This window comes from Odocoileus virginianus, chromosome 6 (assembly GCF_023699985.2).
Source record: "Odocoileus virginianus isolate 20LAN1187 ecotype Illinois chromosome 6, Ovbor_1.2, whole genome shotgun sequence".
Classification (NCBI taxonomy): domain Eukaryota; kingdom Metazoa; phylum Chordata; class Mammalia; order Artiodactyla; family Cervidae; genus Odocoileus; species Odocoileus virginianus.
In genome coordinates this window covers 13,801,529-13,823,101 of record NC_069679.1, presented here as the reverse complement: position 1 = coordinate 13,823,101, position 21,573 = coordinate 13,801,529, and the positions used below count along the sequence as shown (strand labels likewise).

The window sequence follows — 21,573 nt, the reverse complement described above, 5'->3', positions numbered from 1 at the left end:
TGTTCAGGCCACAGGGCTGCAAAGCTGTTCTTTGTGTCCGGAATGCCTCCAGAGAGGGATGTTGGCGGCAGCCCCCCAGTCCAGGGCTGGTCCCTGACCACCGAGGCCTAGCGGCTGCCTGGCTGCAGGTCAGGAGATGAGGGAACCCTCGGAGGTTGTCAGCAACCAGACCCTCACTCCCATCCTAAAGCTTCCCCTCTCGGCTTAGCTCAAACTTGCTCAGAAAGGCTTTCATAAACAGCGCAAGTCTGAAAACTCCCGAAAACTCGGGCGCTCTCCCCGCCCCTCCAGCCCTGGGGGCTTCAGGAGGGTCTGGGCTGCCTGCCAGCCCCAGGCTGTCCCCAGACAGGGGAGGGGGGGTGCGGAGGCGGTGCTTTTACCCTCTCCTTCCTGCTCGGTCTCCGGCCCGGAGTTTTCCTCAGGCCCCAGCCTCCCAGGCTCCCCACCCAGCTCTCCTTTAACCCCTTCCTGCGAGGGAAGGAGGGGCGCGGCTCTCGGTTCTCTAGGGAGGCCCAGGAGGCGGCAGGGCTGGCCGGAGGAACGCAGAGAAAGGCCAGGTCCCCGAAACCAAGCCCCCTCTCCTCCGCCGGGGTGCCCTTCCTTCCTCCCCCTCCCGCTGGGGAAAGGGGAATGTGGAAGGAAATTAACTTTGACCCCCGGATTCTGGCTCTGGGCCCAAGACTTGAGTGGAAGGCAGAGGTTTTCAGGACCCCCGCCCCCGCCCTTCTCTCCCCGCCTTCCCCCGCCCCGCCGCCTCCCTCCGCGCCCCTTTAAGCTCCCGGGCAGACGCAGCTAAAGTTCATCCTGGAGGGGCTGGCGCGGCGCTGAAGCGGGGGAGGCTGGGGGCGGAGGGAAGGGCGGCAGGAGCCCGATCAGTTCCACCCCCGTTGCAACCCCTGGCAGGAAGAGATTGTCGCGGGAGCCGCCGCCGAAAGGCTCGGAGCTCCGGGGGAAGGGCGCCCGGGCCGCGGCGGGTGGGTGCGCGAGCCGGGGTTGGGGGCTGTGTGTCGGGGGGACCCAGGCCGAGGCGGGGGCGCGCCGCCCGGAGGAGGGGGCGTGGCCTAGGCGCCTCCGGCCCGGGGACGCCGGTGACATTGTCGGCTCCCTTCTTCCAGGGGCGGGCGGGACAGCCATGCTCCTGTCCGGGGGCGACCCTCCGGCGCAGGAGTGGTTCATGGTGCAGACCAAGTCGAAGCCCCGGGTGCTGCGGCAGCGGCTGCAAGTGCAGCGCATCTTCAGGGTCAAGCTGAACGCTTTCCAGAGCCGCCCAGACACCCCCTACTTCTGGCTGCAGCTCGAGGGACCCAGGGAGAACATGGGCAAAGCCAAGGTAAACAGCGTCTGGCCTCCTATCACTTCCAGCCAGACCTTTCTCCCTCCCTTCGCCCCCCCCCTTCCCCTTCCCCCTCTCCCCCCTCCCAACCCGGGGAGACAAGGGTCCCCAGAGGCGCCCCGACCTGGACCGGGCAGTATGGCGGGCAGGTACTGGGCCATGCCCTGCCTCTCCACATCTGCAGCCTCGGGTCCTTCCCTCCGGTTCCTTCTTTCTTTTCTGCCCCACCCCTCTTGCGTGTCACTTCGGTCCCTCAAGTGTGTTGAGAAAGGCTCTGCGTCGTGTGTCCCCCCAGGAGCCTTCCCTGGCCAGAGGCCCGCGTTTGCAGACTATTCCTCCATCAGGGGAGCAACTTAAGGTCTGGTATTTCTGTAGTCTGTGCAGCATACCTCTTTGTTCTCCACCAGAGGCTGGAAGGCCCGGGTCTTTCTGCCTTCTTGTAAGTCTCCTTAAATCCTGGGCTGCGCCTCGGAGTCTGAGTGCTGGGACTGGAGGGGCCGTTAGAGACTCCGCTAGAGAAATGCTGGCATTTTACGGATGAGGTACTGGGGACTGGGGAGCGTCAGGGGCCTCCTGGAACACTTCGGGCGGGTAGGTGGGGGTGGCAGGGGCTCTGGGCTCAGCGCCCCACACTCTTGATGCCCTAGGCGGCCTCTTGCGAGGGCCCAGGGGCAGGGTGCAGCTGCTCTGGAAGGCAGCGGGCTTTGGGGATGGGTGGGAATCCTCTGGGAGGAGGGCTGTGGGCTTCAGATGAAAGGGCCTGCTGTGTGGGGCTGGATGCTGGGCAGGCCAGGTCACCGTGTGCCTTTCTCGAGTCGCTCTAGCTTCTCTCCCCCGCTTCTCCTCCGCTTGGGCCTCTCAGGTTCCCTCTGACCCCCAGTCACGGTCAAGGTCTCCCTCTTCGCCCAGATTCCCTTATCTTATCTTTTTCTGGTAGGAACACTGCAGCCTCCCTCAGCCCCAGACCACCCTTCTGCTCCATGCACCCCACCCCACCCCAACACACTCCCCTTCCCCAGCTGGGTTCTGCCAATATCCTAATTGGTCAAGGCCATGGGCGGGGGAGGCCCAGAACACGCTGGCCAGTGGACAGGCAGGCTAGAAAGTTCCTGCCTCAGCCCCTCCGCTGAGCTGCTTCGTCAGCAGTTTGTCCAGTTCTAACAGAGGTGCTGGGGGAGGGGAGGGGTGTCTGCCCACAGAGCAGATGTGCAGGAGCCCTGGAGATGCAGACTTTTCAGCAGCTGGGATAGGCGGGTTAGCATGAGGAGCCTTTGGGTTGTTTGGGGGTCTTAATCTTTTTGTTAATTTGAAAGACACCCACTCACCCTTTTGTGAGACTGGGGGTGTCTAGCTGCCCTGACCCCTGCTTACATCCTTCATCAGCTTCTCCAGGCTCAGCTATTCCTGCTCCCACTGCTGCCTCAGGGTCCCTGGGGCCACTGACTTACCCTCACACCCCAGGCCCTGCTAGTGTAGCCAGTGACTTTCTCCATCCCCCCCCCACCCCACCCCCATCCTTTCACCTCTTTCCCACCTGTTTTCTCCTGGAGAAAAGCACAGTTTAACATGGAAACAACATGAGGGGTTTGGGATAACTCCCTCCCTTATTGTAAAGAACGAGCAGAAAGAAGGGATGAATAGAGCTTTGGAGCAGGAGGGCAGGGAACGTGGGGAGGGTGAGGTTTTGTTCTAGAAGTAGGAGATCTGGGCTCAATTTGCTGTCACCAAGTTAACTGCTGGGACAGACGGGTGTGCTGGAAAGAGCTGGAGATGGGGTTTGCTACCTTCTAACTGGCTGACCTGGGTCAAATCACTGACCTTCTCTTGAGTTTATTTCCTCATCTATAAAACAAAGCAGTAATACTCACTTCATGGAAGAGTTGTCAAGAGTCAGCCGAAATAATGCACACTTATTTTTGCAAATGTGGAGAGTTACAGGGTAGAGATGTCAGTAAGTGTTGTGGTTAACTAGCTGTGTAACTTTGAATGAGTTCTTTTCCCTCCCTGAGTCTGTCTCCTTGTTTGTGAAGTGAGAGGCTTGGATTAAATGCTTTCTAAGGTTCAGCGATCTGCTGCAGAAAAATTTCCCATGTATAAGGATGTCTTGAGCAGCGGATTGGTGGCTTAGTGGTAAAGCATCTGCCCGCAATTTGGAAGACCTGGGTTCAGTCCCTGGGTTGGGAAGATCCCCTGGAATGAGGAAATGGCTATCCACCCCAGTATTCTTGCCTGGAAAATTCCATGGGCAGAGGAACCTGGTGGGTTACAGTCCATGGGGTCACGAAGAGTTGGACATGACTGAGCACAGAAGAAGAAGGCTGTCTCAGGGTTTCCATGTCGAGGTGCTGTGGCTGACCCCAGTCCCAGCTGTAAGGACACAGAACCATGCACCTTGACAGTGAGTTGATATACACAGCCAGCTGGCAGAGAGAGCTCAGTGAGACTGAAGCTTGTGGGATGGAGAAGGGGTGATGGATGTCCTGTCAGTGAGGGGAGAAGTGGTCAAGAAGGGTACGGGCTTCTTTGGAGAAGAACTCGGGTGTGTTTATTATATGCACTGGTTTTCCAGGAAATCTCTGTAGAACTCGAAAGTACCTTTAAGTAGTTTTCTTGTGGTGGGATTTAAAAAATAATGAAGGCATTGCTGGAAATCACACTCCTAGACAGCAAAAACAAGCCCTGGGTAGGCGTGGCCTTTCTGAGGTGAAATCAGCAAGTAGAAAGGAGAGTTTTTAGTTAATGATCCCAGACTCTCAGCGACAAGCCCGGCTCAGCTCTTCTGTCCTTCTTGACAATGGTGTGAAGAAGGGTTGGATGCTGAGAGGACAGGGGACAGTTCGCGGCTACTCTTTTTGGAGACGATGGAATGAGGTGATGGGGAGCTCGACACTGAGATGGGGAGCCGTGGGACAGGGTGTTGTCTGCCAACTCTGGGCTTGGCTGTCAGGTACGAGTTGGCCTGTCCTGTCCCACAGTGACTGTGAGCCTTGAAAGCAGTGGTGGCCAGGGGTGTGCTGTACCTGGCTCCTGCTGACCCATTGTTGAGAAGTCTTGAAAGTTTTTGAGCCAGCGGAGTCCTATTGAGAGTTTGAAGTCAGCCAGGATGGGAGTAGTTACATCACGGAAGTTGGAAAATGCTACAGATCAGGACTGCCCTCCCCACGACTGGCTCCCCACAACTTACCAGCATGCGTTAATTGTGTTGTGAGCACCTGATCCTTCTCCTTTAATTATTTGTTTTTATTTATTTTTTTAAAAAGGTGCTTGCACATGTATTTAGCTCTCTCCCTCTCTAGCTTCCCTCCCACATCCTTCCCATTCAGTCCTTCTGGGTCATCACAGAGCACAGAGCTAAGCTCCCTGTGTTGTACGGTAACTTCCCACTGGCGGTCTATTTTACACATGGCAGTGTGTATATGTCTGTACTCTCTCAGTTCCTCCCACTCCGCATATGTGTAGCTGATTCATGTTTTGTACATCAGAAATGACATTGTAAAGCAATTATACTCTCATTTTAAAAAGATGCTTATTTACATTTATTTTTATTTAGGTTTTGGCTTTGAGGCATGCGGGATCTTAGTTCCCTGGCCAGGGATCGAACCCGTGCCTCCTGTAATGGAAGCAAAGATTCTTAACCACTGATCTGCCAGGGAAGTCCCTCCTTTATTTTGAACTTAATTTTTCTTTATCAGAATAATACATAATTTAAAAGTCCAGCAGATTTTTAAAAGTCCACAGGATAATGCAGTGATTCCCTGCCTTGTCCTGCCAACTCTCTCTTCTGTGCTCTTCCTTGTGGAAAATATCTGTTCTGGCATTTATACATCTCCACATTCCTAAAAAATATGTAGATCCTGTATCTTTGGATTAATTTTAGATACCTTTTTACTTCCTATTGTTATAGGTGGGGTTTCCCTAATAGCTCAGTTGGTAAAGAATCCGCCTGCAATGCAGAGACCCTGGTTTGATTCCTGGGTGGGGAAGATCCCCTGGAGAAGGGATAGGCTATCCATTCCAGTATTCTTGGGCTTCCTTGTGGCTCAGTTGGTAAAAAATCTACCTACAATGCAAGAGACCTGGGTTCGATCCCCAGGTTGGGAAGATCCCCTGGAGAAGGGAAAGCCTACCCACTCCAGTATTCTGGCCTGGAGAATTCCATGGACTATATAGTCCGTGGATTGCAAAGAGTAGGACACGACTGAGCGACTTTCATTATAGGTGAGGATTTAGCTCCTTTATATTGCCATCCCTTTTTCTTCCCAATATAGCTATATTTCATTTTCTGTTAAATCTGTATTTATTATTCACAACATTATGCCCATCCAAATATCACTCACATCTAAACATTGAAATGTACTCTGATAGGTTTTCTATCTTACTTTTCAATTTTTCTGAGGTAAAGAGCTCAACACCTTTCCTGTTCGTTTGTTTTCCTTTGCACTGATTGCTAATTCTTATAACTATCCATAGCTTCTCACTACAATTTTCTGCAAGGATAAGGTTTTGATTCAAGGTGGCCTGTTACAGATTTTTTTCCTGGGGGTGTCCTTCTTTCTGTCTGGTCAGGCTTGCGTGGCTATCATCCTGAGACTCCTGTCTGCTGTCATTCTTGGCATCCTCTCGCCCTTTTTCTTTGTTAAACGCTGTGTTTCCTGAACGCTGTGTCTTTGTCTTGGGTTGGTGGGGCACGTCTGTCAGTAGCGTCATTAAGTTAAAAAGATGGTGCTGTGCTAAAGATCATGCTGATAACTTAGGTCAACCTTCCTGTTTCTTGAATTCCACTCTTCAACCTGAATTAGTTGTCCTCTGTGCCTCCCAGAACAATGCTTGATACATAGTAGATGCTCAGTAATGATTTCTTGAATGGATGAATACATTCTGAAATCTCTCCACAGTCATTCTGGAGATTGTTTTTTGCTTTTTCTCTAAGTTGGGTCTCCTTTCTTGGTTTTTCCTTTCTTGATTTGCTGGAAAATGCTCTTCAGTAGCGTCCTGAGAAAGGCTTTAGAGGAAGTAAATTCTTGGTGTTGCATATCTGTGTATCTCCATTGCATATCTGAAGGTCACTTGATTGACAGTTTCGCTGGTATTGAATTATACATGGAAGATTATTTTCCTTCAGAAGTGAGAAGGCATTAATCTATTGACTTCTTGCTTTGGGGACATCTGAAGCTATTCTTGGTCCCTGATCCTTTGATGTGAAGTGTTTTTTTCTCTCTGGAAGTTTGTAGTTTCCCTCACTCTTCTGAAATGCCCCAGAGAGACCCTTTTGTGTGGGTATCTGTCTTCATCCATTGTTGGTTACTGAGGCTGAATCTCTGAAAGAGAAGAGGAGTTTCTCTGCACTCATTGCTCACTGTAGACCTCACTGTTGGCCTTCCTCTCTTCCTCCATGATTTTGTATGGTACCCACACTCTCAAGTACACTGATCAACTTCTGCAGAACAAACTTCCGTGGGTAGGGTGGTACTTGCTCAGCCTTTGTGCAGTGGGGTAGGTGGGCTCCCAGATCTAACTGCTCCTCAAACAACTTTATCTTAGTCCACCTTTTATTTAAATTTTTTTTTTTTTTAAAATTTACTTGGCTGCACTGGTTCTTAGTTGCAGCTTGTGGGATCATCAGTCTTTAGTTGTGGTACGTGAACTCTTAGTTGCAGCATGTGGGATCTAGTTCCCTGACCAGGGATTGAACCCAGGCCACCTGCATTGGGAGCATGGAGTCTTAGCCACTAGACCACCAGGGAAGTCCCCTGAGTCCACTCTTTAAAAAATGTTCTCCTTCACTCCTAATTCTGGAGTTTTTTGGTGCTGCCATTTTTATTTATTTATTTATTTTTAGCTTTTTGAGTATTCTGCAGTGTAATTTGGTGTGCTTCTGGAAAGCAGACAATGAATGGCAACTGGCTTATGAGAAAGAAGAATCCTAAGTCAGGACTGATAAAGTATACAGCAGTAGTAGGCTGTCTGGTGGTATTATTTTTATTTAACTGACACATTGACCGATGACTCACAGGACACTGGGCAATATATTTTAACAAATACACAACATTTTTCTGTGTGTACTTTGTCCCTTCATCTTCTCTACTTCTTCTCCTCTTGGAGAAAAAGGTCGGGGTTGGCTTAAAGCAGGAAATTTGCTCCAGATATTTTCTGGATGTAAATGCCTTTTTCTTTATCTGTTTTTTCTCGAACTCGCCATTGGCTTCCTTAGTGGATCCATGGTAAAGATTCCGCCTGCCAGTGCAAGAGATGCAAGAGACTCGGGTTCTATCCCTGGGTCAGGGAGATCCCCTGGAGTAGGAAATCACAACCCATTCTAGTATTCTTGCCTGGAAAATTCCATGGACAGAGGAGCCTGATGGGCTCCAGTCCATGGGGTGGCAAAGAGTTGGGCATGACTGAATGACTGAGAACACACACACATATATAGACAGCATCATGGTTAAGACCTCAGACTTTGGAGTCAGAATGCCTGAGTGTCCCAGCCTCTGTCTGTGCGACCTCAGACATGTGTCCTTTCTTGCTCACCTAAAACGGGGAGGATAGTAATTTCCATATAGGTCTGAGAGAGGAATCAATGAGTTAATGTATGTAAAGAGCCTGGCACCTAGCAAGTACTCAATGAATATCAGTTCAGATTTATTATTTTGAAAATAACCTCATTTCCAATATATATTTAAATTTTATTTATTTATTTATTTATTTATTGGCTATGCTATGTGCAGGCTGTTCTCTAGTTGCGGTGAGTGGGGGCTAATCTCTATTTGCAGTGCATGGGCTTCTCCTTGCAGTAGCTTCTGTTGTTCACAGGAGAACAAGGTGGCTCTAGGTGTGCCAGCTTCAGTAGTTGCGGTCCCTGGTCTCTAAAGCACCAGCTCAGTAGTTGTGGCACATGGGCTTAGTTGATCCATGGCATGTGGGATCTTCCCATGGCCTGGGCCAGGTGGAAGAAGTAAGCTCAGACCTGAGCAACCTCGCTCACCCACCACCTGGCAAGGGTGAACCTGACCAGGTGGGATAACTCTTATAGGTCTGAATACCCTGAACCCCATGTGGTCTTGGGGATGGCTGTTGGAGGTCCAAAATGGAGATTTGTTCCTTATGGATCTGTCAGGGGGAGACAGGGCGAGGGACGACTATCAATGACACAGGGGTGAGGAGGGGCTTGAGGATGAATGCAGTCATCAGGGTTGGCTGGTTAAGAGGGAATTCCCATGGTTCCTCGGAGCTCATGGGGTCATGCTGGTGGAACTCAGTCAGAGTGGAAGAACCCAACCTCTTCCATCCCAATGCCCTCTAAAGACTGAGTGTGTGAGCCCTGGAAACATGAGGACCTGGTGCCCAGACAGCCAGAGGCCTCCCTTCCGGCTCAACCATTGTGTATATCCGTGGGGATCCCTTGGATACCAGACCAGGGACTCATCTTCTCCTCTGTCCCCTCTGAACAACAGAGTTACCATGGTTACAGTTACAGGTTGTGCCAGAGACCTTCTGCAGAGGGATTAACGAGAATCTCACAGGATTACCCCGTAGTCACTTGTAGTCAACCCGAGGAGGTGGAAAGAGCTCTGGTTTCAGAGTCGGACAGATGGCAGCTGTGGTCTTCACCCAGTCGTCCGCTGACTGTGTGTCCCTGGGTCAGTGATATGGCCTTTCTGAGCCTGCAAAATGGGAATAGTCTGTACCAGGCTCAAGCTAAGCACTTCCTTTGTGTTAACTCACTGAAACTTCCTGATAGCCTAATGAGGGGGGGATCCAGATGAGGAAACCTAGGCACAGGGAGAGTTAATAACTTGGAGGGTACTCAGTCATGTGCCATCTCCCTCCCCTCAGCGATTTCACAATTCTAGAATGCCAAGGTAGGACTGGCCCTTGGGAGTGTCTCATTTAATCCAGCTGTTTTACAGGTGAGGAGACTGAGCCCCTGAGAAGGTGATAATTTTTTCACAGTAACCCTAACGTATTGAGGTCAGGTTGGAACTAGAACCAGAACCCTTGACTCCAAGCCCAGGTACTCCCCTCCCCCATCTGTCAAAGCGCCCTGGAAAGAGAGGAGAGTGTGAGAAGGCAGGACCAGGGAGAGAGGGCTGGGCCCTGCGCAGGATTGGGGGGCGGGGATGGGTCATTTTGCTCATGGTGAGCAGGGGGAGCGCAAGTGCTTAGTGAGGGGAGTGAGCTCCAGTGACGGCCCCTGACGGCTGGCTTCCTTCGTGTTCTCCCCGCTGGCTGCAGGAGTATCTGAAGGGCCTGTGCAACCCGGAGCTATGGAAGGAGGTCCGCTACCCGGCAGCTCTGCACTGCGCCTTCCTCGGGGCCCAGGGCCTCTTCCTGGACTGCCTGTGCTGGAGCACCCTGGCCTACCTGGTGCCCGGCCCCCCTGGCTCCCTAATGGTGGGCGGGCTGACCGAGTCTTTCATCATGACCCAGAACTGGCTGGAGGAGCTGGTGGGGCGGCTGCGCTGGGGCCCGGCCCCTTTGCTCACTCCCCGTGGCATCTGGGAAGCCGAGGTGACCCGGGCCTTTGGGGCCCTGGTCTGGATCCGTGGTGACCAGTATGCCGGGGACCTGCTGCAGCTGCCCCCGGCAGTCCAGGAGCTGCTGCTGAGCCTGGTGCGGGATGCCGCAGGCAAGGAGGACATCATCCAGTGGCTCAGCCGCATCGGCACCTCTGACTCCCACTCAGACCCTGAGCTCCTGATCTGCCCAACCCACCAGCAAAAGGAAGGTCCAACCATGGCGGCCGTGGGAGATGGTCCTGGCCCCCTTCTGGAGGTGGGGAGCCCAGAAAATTCAAAGAGATTAACCAGCCTGGGAGCCACAGGGGCCCTAATCTCGGGTACCCCAGGCTCGAACACCCAGCAGGAGACAGCCAACCAGCTGGTCCGGTAAGTTCTGGAGAACCAGTTTGGCTTATCTCCTGTTTCTGCACCCCAACCCTAGGGAAAGAGTTTGGGACCTAACTCACCTTCCCACCTTTCCAACAAACTCGGGTTTCCTCCAGGGTCACTTCCAACAACCAAGGTGGTATGGACTGTGCTCGCGAGGAAGGGTCAGTGCAAGCCGGCAGCAGCCAGGACCCCGTGGATCACACCCAAGCCTCGTCCCAGCAGAGGCAGGTCCGGAGAGGGGAAGACAAGCTCCCCCTCCAGCCTCCAGTATCGGCCCTGAGTGTGTGCTCACCCTGGAAGGCCTGGACCCCAGGGCCAACCTTTGCACCCCTGTGGCCAGGGGCTATTGCTGCTACCTTCTGGAGGATCAATGAACTGCATTCTCTTCACCTGGCCTGGCTCCTGTCCCAGGCCTGCTTTAGTTTCCCTTTCTGGCAGAGGCCACTGGGCCCCATTCAGTTCAAGCTGCCAGGGCAGAATCCTTTGCCCTTAAACCTGGGATGGAAACAGAAGGAGCTGGTTCCTCTGCCCAGTGTGGAAAGCTCAGATTGTACACCAGACGGCGGGCCGGGAGGAGAGGCAGCCCTACAGAACTGCCCAAGGCCAGAGACCCCTAAAAACGTCATGAGTTTACTGGTGGTCTCAGGAGACTCAGGGGTAAAGGATAAGTCCATCCCAGGACTTCCACAGATAGGGCCACCTTTGCCCTCTACACCCCAGCTCCAAGCCAGAAGTGAGCTGGGGGATCAAGAAAGTGTGCCATGGGATTGTAAGGGGCCAGAAGAGGAGCCCGTCCCAGTTCCGCCCCCTGGGCAAGGCGTGCCTGCTGCTCCGGGGGGGCTGACAGCTCCGTCGGGACCTGACTCTAAGACAGTGCCTGAAACTCTCAAAGTGCCCATGGCTGCCGCAATGCCCACCGCTCAAACCCCACCCACAAGTCCAGTGCTGCCTGCAGCCCCCAAAGTGCCTGAAACCCAGATGACGGCGGCTGTCCCTGAGGAACGTGCAGCCTCCAAAGTGCCTTCAGCTCCAACAAAGCCAGCAGCCCAAGTGGGGCCCACAGCACAAAAGGCAGCTGTGGGTGAACCAGCGCCTGCGGCTCCCCACACTCCCACAGCCCAGAAAAGGCAGGCAGCAAAAACATCGCCTGCAGGTCCCCAGACATCCAGAGCCCAGTCTGGGCCTGCCCCTAAAACCGGACCTACAGCTCCCAAAGCCCCGGCCGCCCCCCAAACTTCCAGAACTCCGAAAACGTCAGCAGCTCAGAAGGTGCCCACAGGTCCAGGGTCTACCCTGGATGCAGGCAAACCCATCAGTGAGGGCCAGCCTCCGTCCCGGGGCAGCACTTCCTTCCTGAAGGGCCAGGGGCAGGCTGGAAGTCAGGGGCCACCATGCAGTGGCACTTCGACTCCCAGTGGCAAGCGCCAGCCTCAGGTGGAGGGACTCCTGGGGACTTGGGAGGGGACCCCAAGGCAGCCGACTCGCCACCCACAGGCCAGCAACACAGTGACCAGCTTCCAGAGGTACCACGAGGCCCTGAATACACCCTTCGAGCTGGACCTGTCAGAAGAACCCGGGAACCCGGAGTTGCGGCGGGTGGTCATTGACGGCAGTAGCGTGGCCATGGTGTGAGTAGGCATGGGCCTGGGGTGGACTGGGACTGCCGGGGAGCTCAGGCAAGGCATACCTGGGGTGATAGACTGCGGGCTTCCTTTCTTGATCTCTATATATGGGTGACATGGGGTTCAAGTGGGGGAAAGAGGGGAGGGAAAGGCACATGTTGAGCAGCTACTGCATGCTGGGTGGTGCTTGCGGAATCACAATAGCAGCCTTCCAAGGCGAATTTCTGTTGTCCTTCCTTGATAGAGGCAGAAACAGGCTCAGAGAAGTGATGGATCTTGCCCAAGCTCCCAGAGCCAGTAAGGGACCCCGCCGGCCTTTGGGTTCAGATCTGCCCAGGCCCACAATCTTTCCCTTTCAGCCTGCCTCACTCACATAGCAGGGGGCCTGTAAACCCTAGTTTTCAAGTGTTCAGCCCAACCCTGAAGGCCCAGCACTGATCTCCGTGAAGATTCTCCTAACCGTGCCAACCTGTAGAGACCAGCTCCCTGCACAGCACTTCCTGCTGTATATATATGTCAGCATAAATACATGCAAGGTGTCTTCATTTGCCCACGTCATAGAATAGTTATTATCTGTGCTGAGAACATTGCCAGCACACGGTCGTGGTCAGCAAATGTTTGTTTGCTTCCAGCCCTAAACTGAGCTCTTTGGTTGTAGAGGTTGCCCTCTTCCTTTTGCCCTGGAGGCCCCTACACACACACACACACACACACACACATACACACACACACACACACACGAGCAGGTGAGTGGACCCAGTAGGTGCTCTCTGTTTGATGAGGGAGGGAAGGGGGAGGGCGCTATTGGTGCTGATGCTGGTGCCTTGGCATTTCTGATGCCCTGTGCTGTCCCAGGCTGGCTCTGAAGGAGGAGTGGAGAGGCCGGGCCATTCCTAGGGCAGAAAATTGCTCCCTCAGTGGTACCCCTGACCCCTAACCCCACCTCCAGGCACGGTCTCCAGCACTTCTTCTCCTGCCGGGGCATTGCCATGGCGGTGCAGTATTTCTGGAACCGGGGACACCGAGAGGTCACCGTGTTTATACCCACCTGGCAGCTGAAGAAGAATCGGAGGGTGAGAGGTGAGCTGTCCCCTGCCCCCCAGCCCCTCCAGTGTCAGCACGCCTTCCTTCTCCTTGCCTTTCCGTTCCCATCATAGCCTTTTCCTCTTAGCACTTCCTCTGACCATTGCTGTCTTCTGCCTTTCATCTCCAGAGAGCCACTTTCTGACAAAGCTACACTCCCTCAAGATGCTTTCAATCACCCCCTCCCAGCTCGAGAACGGCAAGAAGATCACCACCTACGACTACAGGTGTGTGGCTTTGCAGGCCTTCTCTTGCGGGGCCCCGGGCTTGGGCTGCACTGATGTGGAGGTAGAGTCTTGCTTCATCTGCTCTGGGGAGATGGAGGCAAACATGTCAGAGGGTCATGTGAGAGAGGGAAGTGTGGTGCACCGGCCCTCTGTAGGCAGAGGGGAGGAACACAGAGAGGAAATGGCTCCAAGGTGGTTCTATTCAAATCCAGGCAGTGTTCCTGAATTTGGGACTCAGCAATCCCATTTCTCTGAGTTAATAGGCTTTCCTCCCCCATAAACTATGGGCTAAAACCCTCAACTGTCTTTGGATGGGACTAGCCTAAGTGACTCCTGGTGCTTCAAGCAAGCTGCTTCCCCTAGCAGCTGATTCAGGTGCCAGTTTGGGTTGAAGCTCAGGTTTTCTCAAGGAATTGCTGCAGTCTTTTCCTCCCACCACCCTGGCTCTGGGAGGAGGTGTGTGTGTGGCTGGAGCTTGGCTCTGAAAATGGAGTCAGACTGCCCCTGCCTCCTAGCTAAAGGCCGAATGACTCCCTATTTGTCAGTCCTCGGCGCACACTCATTGTGACTGCACGTCCAGTGTGCACAGGGGAGCCTGTGATGCTGCCTCTGTTGGGGGCAAAGAAGGCCTTCCCAGCTCACTGGCCCTGGGCTGGAGTTGATGCCCAGCAGGCACAGGTCTTGGCTTCACTTAGACATCTCCCATGCAGGGCAGGGAGAAGTTCTGTTCCTCCCTAAGACATGATATCCACTCAGCCTTCAGGTTTGGGTGGGCCAGTTCAAGCATCCTTCCTTCAATGACTGGTCCCCTGCATAAGGTCTTTAAGTGCCTTTTAATTCAGGCCTGGGTTTGAGGGAAGACGGCTTTTCTGTGGGGCTTCCCAGGTGGCGCTAGTGGTAAAGAACCTGCCTGCCAACGCAGGAGACTTAAGAGACACGGGTTTGATCCCTGGGTCGGGAAGATCCCCTGGAGGAGAGCATGGCAATCCACTCCAGTATTATTGCCTGGGAGATCCCCTGGACAGAGGAGCCTGGCTGGCCCCAGTCCATAGGGTTGCACAGTATCAGACAAGACAGGCGACTTAGCACGCGCGGCTTTTCTGCAGAAGGGCCCTCTGCTGGGCACTTTTGGAATTGCATGGTCGGGGTTGCCAGAATGGCTCGCTGCGGCAAATGCTGAGAAGTAGGTAGCCTTTGCTTTCTTTCCTGGTCACAGCCCTCTTTCAAGAAGTGATCCTTGGAAAAATGGATTTGTTTACTCAGGTAGGTATTTTTACATGTGTGTAGATGCATACATATGTATATAAGTGTGTCTTGGCATGTACATGAATGTTGTCAATTGGTGAAGAATAATCATGGAGTGTTGGGTATTAATGTCTGCTGTGTAGCAGGCACTGAGCTAGACACTTAAGTGGATTGTCTCATTCAGTTTAATTCTCACAGCAATCGAGGGTAGGTACCTTATGTTTGACCGACAGGTATGGAAACCGAAGCAATAAAGAGGTACGTGTGGATGTGGACAAGGTGTGGGTTTCTGTGTGTGTGTCTAAGCATGTGTATGTGAATGCTTAGGTGTAAAATAGGGGTCTTTATTTGCATAGACAGTTGGGGGATGTGCATCTCAGGTTGCCTTTCCGGGGGCTCGTGGCCCTCCAGCTAGCTGCATAGACGAGGGTGAGCTCTCAGGCCCTGGCTCCCTGACTGTCAAGGGCAGTGTTTTTGTCCTACACTTCTCAACAGGAAGCTACAAATTTAGTTTCTCAGAGGACTGGGGAGGTGAGAGGCTGGGTACTGGGTCCACAGCAACTCCCCCTCTCCCCGCAGGTTCATGATCAAGCTGGCAGAAGAGACAGATGGCATCATCGTCACCAATGAGCAGCTCCACGTCCTGATGAATAATTCTAAGAAACTGATGGTCAAAGACCGGTGAGGTGGCTTCCATGGGATTGGGCTGTTCCTTCCCCGTGGGTGCCAGATAGCCCCTGGCAAGGGGGTTGGAGGCAGGGAGAGGGGCCTTGGAGCAGTGCTCACCAGCACCTGCTGGGAGGATATATTGGTCTCAGTTCTTGTGGAGATGCCAGCTGGCAACAGGGTGTGGGGGGGTCAACGGCTCCGTAGTGACCTTTCTTCCTCTGTCCCGGGCCTAGCCTGCTGCCCTTCACCTTTGCGGGGAATCTCTTCATGGTGCCCGATGACCCCCTGGGCCGTGATGGCCCCACCCTGGATGAGTTTCTGAAGAAGCCAAACAGGTAATGGGCTGGACCTCCCCAGCCCCCTGCCACCTCCCAGCTCCTCCTGGGACTGACCGGAAGCTTCCCCGTGGTGCTAGCCAACATTTGTTTAGTGCTTAATACTGAGCAGAGCGATTTGACTTTTTCAGGTTCTTTGTACTTCCACCCACCCCTGCGCATCCATAAACTAATTACAGTATGGTTTTACAGTTTCACAATCTTGCACGCATGCTTTAGTACTGTATGTATCCTTCCCCAGCTGGCATCTGTCCCCATTTTTGATTGTTTTTCCCAGGTGCGCACCATGTTAGTTCATGTGGCTGGCTTTAACGTCCATTCTCTATTCCGTTGCATGAGTGCCCGACAGGTTTACGGGGTGTCTGATGGGAGGCCATTTGACAGTTTCCGTGTTATGCTGTGGGCACCCGTGCTGCGGTGAACCACCTTGTTCTTCTTTCGTTGCATGCAGGGGGAGCTGTGTCTGGAGTATATATCAAGAGGAATTTTTTCCACGTGTCTTTCCCCCTTTGACCCTCACAGCTTGAGTTAGACACATGTGATCACCATCCTTGTTTTACAGACAAGGAATCTGAGACTCAAGTACTTCCCCCAGTTCACTGTGCTGGTGCCAGCAGAATTGATTTGTAGTAACTCAGTTCCTCTGGCTTCCGCCCACTCTGAGCCTCCCAGTTCCCTGGGTCCAGCAGGGGACTGTGGTCAGCACCTTCTGGGCGAGGCACTGCTTCCTGGGTCAGGTCCCCCAGTCCTGTTCCCCATTTTGAAGAAAAGTGCTGTGGCCAAGGTCTGTGTGCTGTGCCCGCCTAAGCCCCTTGTCAGGCCTCCTTCCCTCTCTTGAGCTCCCCTGGCTTGCTCACCCTAGAGTCTGGTTGGAAGGACCAGTCATCTAATTCTTATCAAACCATTGGCTTAAAACTGCTTGGAAATGTCACTTTGTCAATGAAGTTTTGATTAAATAAGCCTTCAAAGCCCAGATGAATATCTGACATTGTGGTTTAGTGGATGCTGGGGCTGGAGGGAGTATCTGTGGACAGGTCATGCTGTGTGGGAGGCTGACCTGGCCGCAGGGGCACTCAGCCATTTAGTTTCACCACAGATGGCCTCTCAGGCAGGCTGGCCCCCACCTCCTCCAACAGACCCTTCTGCCCTGCTGTTTCGGTGTAGGTTGGACACTGACATTGGCAACTTCCTGAAGGTGTGGAAGACCCTTCCTCCCAGCTCGGCCAGCATCTCTGAGCTGAGGGATGACACGAGAGAGTCTGGCCCCCCAGAGAGTCTGCAGAATGTGGAAGAAGTCAGGGAGGAGGAGGAAGAGGAGGAGGAGGAGGATGAGAGACAGGACGAGGAGCAGAGAGAGGAGCAGGAGATGCAGAAGCTGGCTGAGGAGGAAGAGGAGGACCTGGACTCTTCGCTGATGTCCGTGTTCGGGGCTGAGTGCCCTTCCCTCTCAGAGGAAATCCTCAGGTGCCTCAGCCTCCACGACCCCCAGGACGAGGCCCTGGACATTGATCTCCAGCCGGCGGTGGCCTCTCCCTCGCTGGGCATCCCCTGGGATGGAAAGGCTCCCTGCCAGCAGGTTCTTGCCCAGCTGGCCCAGCTGACCATCCCCAGCAACTTCACCGCCCTCTCCTTCTTTATGGGGTTCACAGACTCCCACCGGGACGTCATCCCCGACTATGAAGCCCTCGTGGCGCCCTTGCACAGCCTCCTCAAGCAGAAGCCGGACTGGCGATGGGAGCTGGAGCACGAGAAGGCCTTCCTGGCCCTGAAGCGAGCCCTGGTGTCCGCTCTCTGCCTGTCCGTCCCCAACCCCCAGCTGCCCTTCCACCTGGAGGTGACGGTGAGCCAAGTGGCCCTGACGGCCGTTGTGTACCAGGAGCACTCGGGGAGGAAGCACCCTGTAGCCTACACCTCGAAGCCCCTCCTCCCCGACGAGGACAGCGAGGGCCCGCAGTCGGGGGGAGACAGCCCCTACGCCGTGGCCTGGGCCCTCAAGCATTTCTCCCGCTACATTGGGGAGACCCCCGTGGTCCTGGACCTTTTCTACGCTTCTCGGACCTCTGTGGACCCTGAGGCGTGGGACGGCCGCAGGGTTGCCAAAGCGTGGTTGATCAGATGGGCCCTCTTGGTACAGGACAAGGGCAAGAGAGCGCTGGAACTGACCCTTCTCCAGGGCCTGCTGGGGAAAAACCGGCTGCTGACTCCCACGGCTTCCATGCCTCGATTTTTCCAGGTTCTGCCTCCTTTTTCCGACCTGTCCACTTTTGTCTGCATCCACATGTCGGGGTACTGCTTTTATCGGGAGGATGAGTGGTGTGCTGGCTTCGGTCTCTATGTGCTGTCTCCCACCAGCCCCCCTGTCTCCCTCTCCTTCTCTTGCTCCCCTTACACCCCGACCTATGCCCACCTGGCGGCCGTGGCCTGTGGCCTGGAGCGTTTTGGCCAGTCCCACATGCCCGTGGTTTTCCTCACGCACTGCAACTGGATCTTTAGCCTCCTCTGGGAGCTCCTGCCCCTTTGGAGGGCTCGGGGCTTCCTCTCCTCTGACGGGACCCCACTACCTCACCCAAGCCTGCTCTCCTACATCATAGACCTCACCTCTGGCCTCTCATCCCTCCCGTTCATCTATCGAACCTCCTATCGGGGCTCTCTATTTGCTGTGACGGTGGACACCCTAGCCAAGGAGGGTGCCCAGGGGGGCGATCAGTGTTGGAATTTGCCAAACGACGTGCCGGCCCCCGTAGTGACTCCCCGTACCCTGTGCAAGCGGCCCGACTTGCTGGCGTTGCAGCGGAGTGACAGCACCCTGGCCGATATCATGGCCAAGCTGCAGGCCGGGCAGAAGGTATCTAACTCCTCACCCTTCAGTTCTGCCTTTAGCTCCCTCAGCCTCGACAAGGAGAGTGGCCTGCTTATGTTCAAGGGAGACAAGAGGCCCAGGGTCTGGGTGGTCCCGAGGCAGCTCCGGAGGGACCTGATTTTCTCTGTGCATGATGGCCCCATGGGGGCCCACCAGAGGCCCGAGGAGACCTATAGGAAGCTGCGGTTGCTGGGGTGGTGGCCAGGGATGCAGGAGCACGTGCGACATTACTGCAGGAGCTGCTTGTTCTGCATCCCCCGGAGTCTCCTAGGCAGTGAGGTGAAGGTCATTGAGTCTCTGTGGCCCCTCAGGTCCACCGCCCCCTGGTCCAACCTGCAGATTGAGGTGGTGGGCCCGGTCACCGTCAGCGAGGAGGGCCACAAACACGTGCTGATCGTGGCTGACCCCAACACCCGGTGGGTGGAGGCATTCCCGCTGAAGCCTTACACGCACACGGCTGTGGCCCAGCTGCTGCTTCAGCATGTGTTCGCCAGGTGGGGCATTCCCGTGAGGCTGGAGGCTGCCCAGGGCCCCCAGTTTGCCCGCCACGTCCTGGTGAGCTGTGGGCTGGCCCTGGGAGTTCATGTGGCCTCCCCGAGCAGGGACCTCCAGTTCCCCTGCCTGACGAGCTCCGGGGCCTACTGGGAATTCAAGAGGGCCCTCAAGGAGTTCATCTTCTTGCATGGCAAGAAGTGGGCGGCTTGCCTGCCCTTGCTGCACCTGGCCTTCAGGGCCTCCTCCAGCCAGGCCTCGCCCTTCCACATCCTGACAGGGGCCGAGGAGAGGCTGACGGAGCCCCTGTGGTGGGAGATGAGCAGTGCGAACATCGAAGGGCTCAAGATGGATTTATTCCTGCTACAGCTCACGAGGGAGCTGCTGGAGCTCCACTGGAGGGCGGCCGAGAAGACCAGCGAAAAGGCAGAGAACAGGCGTTTCAGGCGCGAGAGGCAGGAGAGGGAGTGGAACGTGGGGGACCAGGTCCTCGTGCTGTCTCTCCCCAGGAATGGCAGCAGTGCCAAGTGGGTGGGCCCCTTCTATGTCGGAGACCGGCTCAGCCCGTCCTTCTACAGGGTCTGGGGCTTTCCCACCCCAGAGAAACTTGGCTGCATCTATCCTAGCAGTCTGATGAAGCCCTTTGCCAAGAGCGTCACTCCGCTGTCCTTCAAGGTCTTGGAGCAGTGAGCTGGAGCAGTGGGGGAGCCCCCTCCCAGGGCCCTGGGCTGCTGCTGCTAGGTCTCCCCCTGCCCCCAGGCACGCTCTCACAGCCTCCCCACCCCTACCCCCGGGACTCTTCACTGTGCCTTTTATAGAGAAGTTACTTCACAAAGCTTTGCTGAACTGCCTTGAACTGGGGACCAGCATCCCTATGAAACATCTCCCCAGTATGGGGTACTGGGAGAATCTGCTGAAGGCTCTCAGATGTGGGCCTCTGGCAGGTCTACCCTGGGGAGCAGAGAGTTCCTTTCCCGAGGTAGGCCGGGTTCAATGTCTCTCCCCAAGTGAGAATGTACACACACATACACGCACAGCCCGGAATCTTATTCCTGGCTGTCCTTACCATGAAATGGTGTGGCTCTGGACCTCAGAATTGAAACCACATTCCCTGTCAAACAGAAACCCCGGATACGGGCTCCTCCCCCGTCTGTCCATTTGGGGAACCTTTGCCCTTGAAGCCGTAACAGCTGAGACAAATCCATGCAGTCTAAGGAGAGGCGCCCATCCTCGGGCTCATGGACCGCCTTCTCAGGCCAGGCTAGGCCTGCCCATCGATCAGGGAAGGACTGGGAGTCCTGGGCCCCGAGGCTTAGAGCCTCAGGGGAGGCTAGGTGGGAGGATGCCAGCCAGGTGGGCTTGTCCTGCCCGTCGGCTCCGGAAGGGCAAGGGGGAGAGAGTCAGCCTACCTCATTTGACTCCAGCCAATGGAGACGCTCCCTGACCCTGGGTTTAAGGACGTGGACCCTACAGGAGTCAAGGATCTCGATGCCAAGTGTGGCATCTCTACCTGAAGAGCTGCTTTGACTAGACCAAGGGGCCCAGGCCTCTGTTTTGGGTTGCTGGGGGGTCACTGAAATGAGCAGTCTGGCACAGAGTGGTGCTGGCGTGGCTCTTCATTCCAGCCCCACCCCGAAACCCACAGCCCCCTCCTCCCACCACCCCTGTGCGCTGCATTCCCGGACCCTACAGAGTATGGCTGCTTTGTCTGGGTTCTCCCATCCCGCCCCAGTCCCCTGGATTTGCCTTCTGTGTAGAGACAATCCTGGCTCCCCCCAGCCACTCTTTGCAGAGATCGCTCACTGGGAGAGTGCGTCTCCCACAGGTGTGTGTGCCTTCACTCACCCTCTGAATTGCTGCTGTCGCCAACAGAGAGGGTTCGAGGTGGGGGCCAGCGCTGTCACTCTGGCTGAGCCTCTGTGCAGTTTCATTTCTCCAAAGCTGAGCCGGTCTCCTTGCCTAGCTCATGTTGCCAAAACACTTGATATTGCTAGAGCCAGAGTAGTACTTGCCATCAAGTCCAATTTGCTTGTTTTACAGCCAAAGAAAGAGGCCCAGAAAGGGGAAGTGACTTGCCCAAAGTCAAACAGAGTTGGTGGCTGAGCTGGGACCAGGATTAAGCTTCTTAGTTCGCTGTTCACTGTAGGTGGGGGTTCAAGTGAGAGAAGCTCTTAAAATCCTGTACCCATCTTCCCTCCAACTCCCCATCTCCCAAATCTTGTAGACAAACTACTTAGGTGTTGCCCTTAAACCGTTTCTAGCTGTCAATTCTGTCCAGGAAAGAATGATTGGGTGACAGCTGAGACACTGAAAGGTGAGCCGTGGGGTTTTTAGCTGATACCTCTCTCCCCCTGCTCCTCCCCCTGCATGTCCCCCTCTTCTTCCCTTCCTCATCCTCCCTCTGATGGTCTGTTCAACCTCATTCTCCCTCCCCAGTGCTGTACCCATTCCCCTGTTAATCACATTTATGATATTATACCTGTTTGTGACCTTTTTTTTTTTCCATTTGATTTGTCAATAAAGGGATCAAAATGGAGCTCATGTCCAGATTTTTTGTTTGTTTTAACTTTAGACTCAATTATGGGCTTCCTGGTGGCTCAGATGGTAAAGAATCCACTTGCAGTGCAGGAGACCTGGGTGGAGAAGATCCTCTGGAGAAGGAAATGGCAACCCACTCCAGTGTTCTTGCCTGGAAAATTCCACAGACAGAGGAGCCTAGCAGGCTACAGTCCACAGGGTCACAAAGAGTCGGACACAACTGAGCAGGTGGGAATGAAGATGAATGAAGGCTGGTGTAAGAATGGCATCCATGCTGAACC

General features: G+C 54.6%; 1 protein-coding gene across 2 annotated transcripts; it reads left to right on the top strand.

Moving 5' to 3' along the window:
• Window positions 1-419: 419 nt before the first annotated feature.
• On the top strand, window positions 420-21,290 carry NYNRIN (NYN domain and retroviral integrase containing). Of its 2 annotated transcripts, XM_070468812.1 has the most exons (9): window positions 420-974; window positions 1,116-1,330; window positions 9,566-10,218; window positions 10,335-11,849; window positions 12,793-12,923; window positions 13,057-13,153; window positions 14,978-15,079; window positions 15,301-15,402; window positions 16,567-21,290. In XM_070468812.1, exons 2-9 carry the CDS (start codon window positions 1,133-1,135, stop codon window positions 19,442-19,444), a joined length of 5,676 nt encoding a protein of 1,891 aa, XP_070324913.1. In that variant the 5' UTR covers window positions 420-974; window positions 1,116-1,132; the 3' UTR covers window positions 19,445-21,290. The 2 variants fall into 2 exon arrangements, with proteins under 2 accessions (XP_070324913.1, XP_020736638.2); XM_020880979.2 differs by lacking the exon at window positions 420-974 and having other exon boundaries at window positions 1,059-1,330.
• Window positions 21,291-21,573: the final 283 nt, after the last annotated feature.

Coding starts and splice junctions, on each gene's coding strand:
- NYNRIN (XM_070468812.1), top strand. CDS start 1,133: ATGCTCCTGTCCGGGGGCGACCCTCCGGCGCAGGAGTGGTTCATGGTG. Junction 15,080..15,300: donor AAACTGATGGTCAAAGACCG/GTGAGGTGGCTT, acceptor TCCCGGGCCTAG/CCTGCTGCCCTTCACCTTTG. Junction 15,403..16,566: donor TTTCTGAAGAAGCCAAACAG/GTAATGGGCTGG, acceptor GTTTCGGTGTAG/GTTGGACACTGACATTGGCA.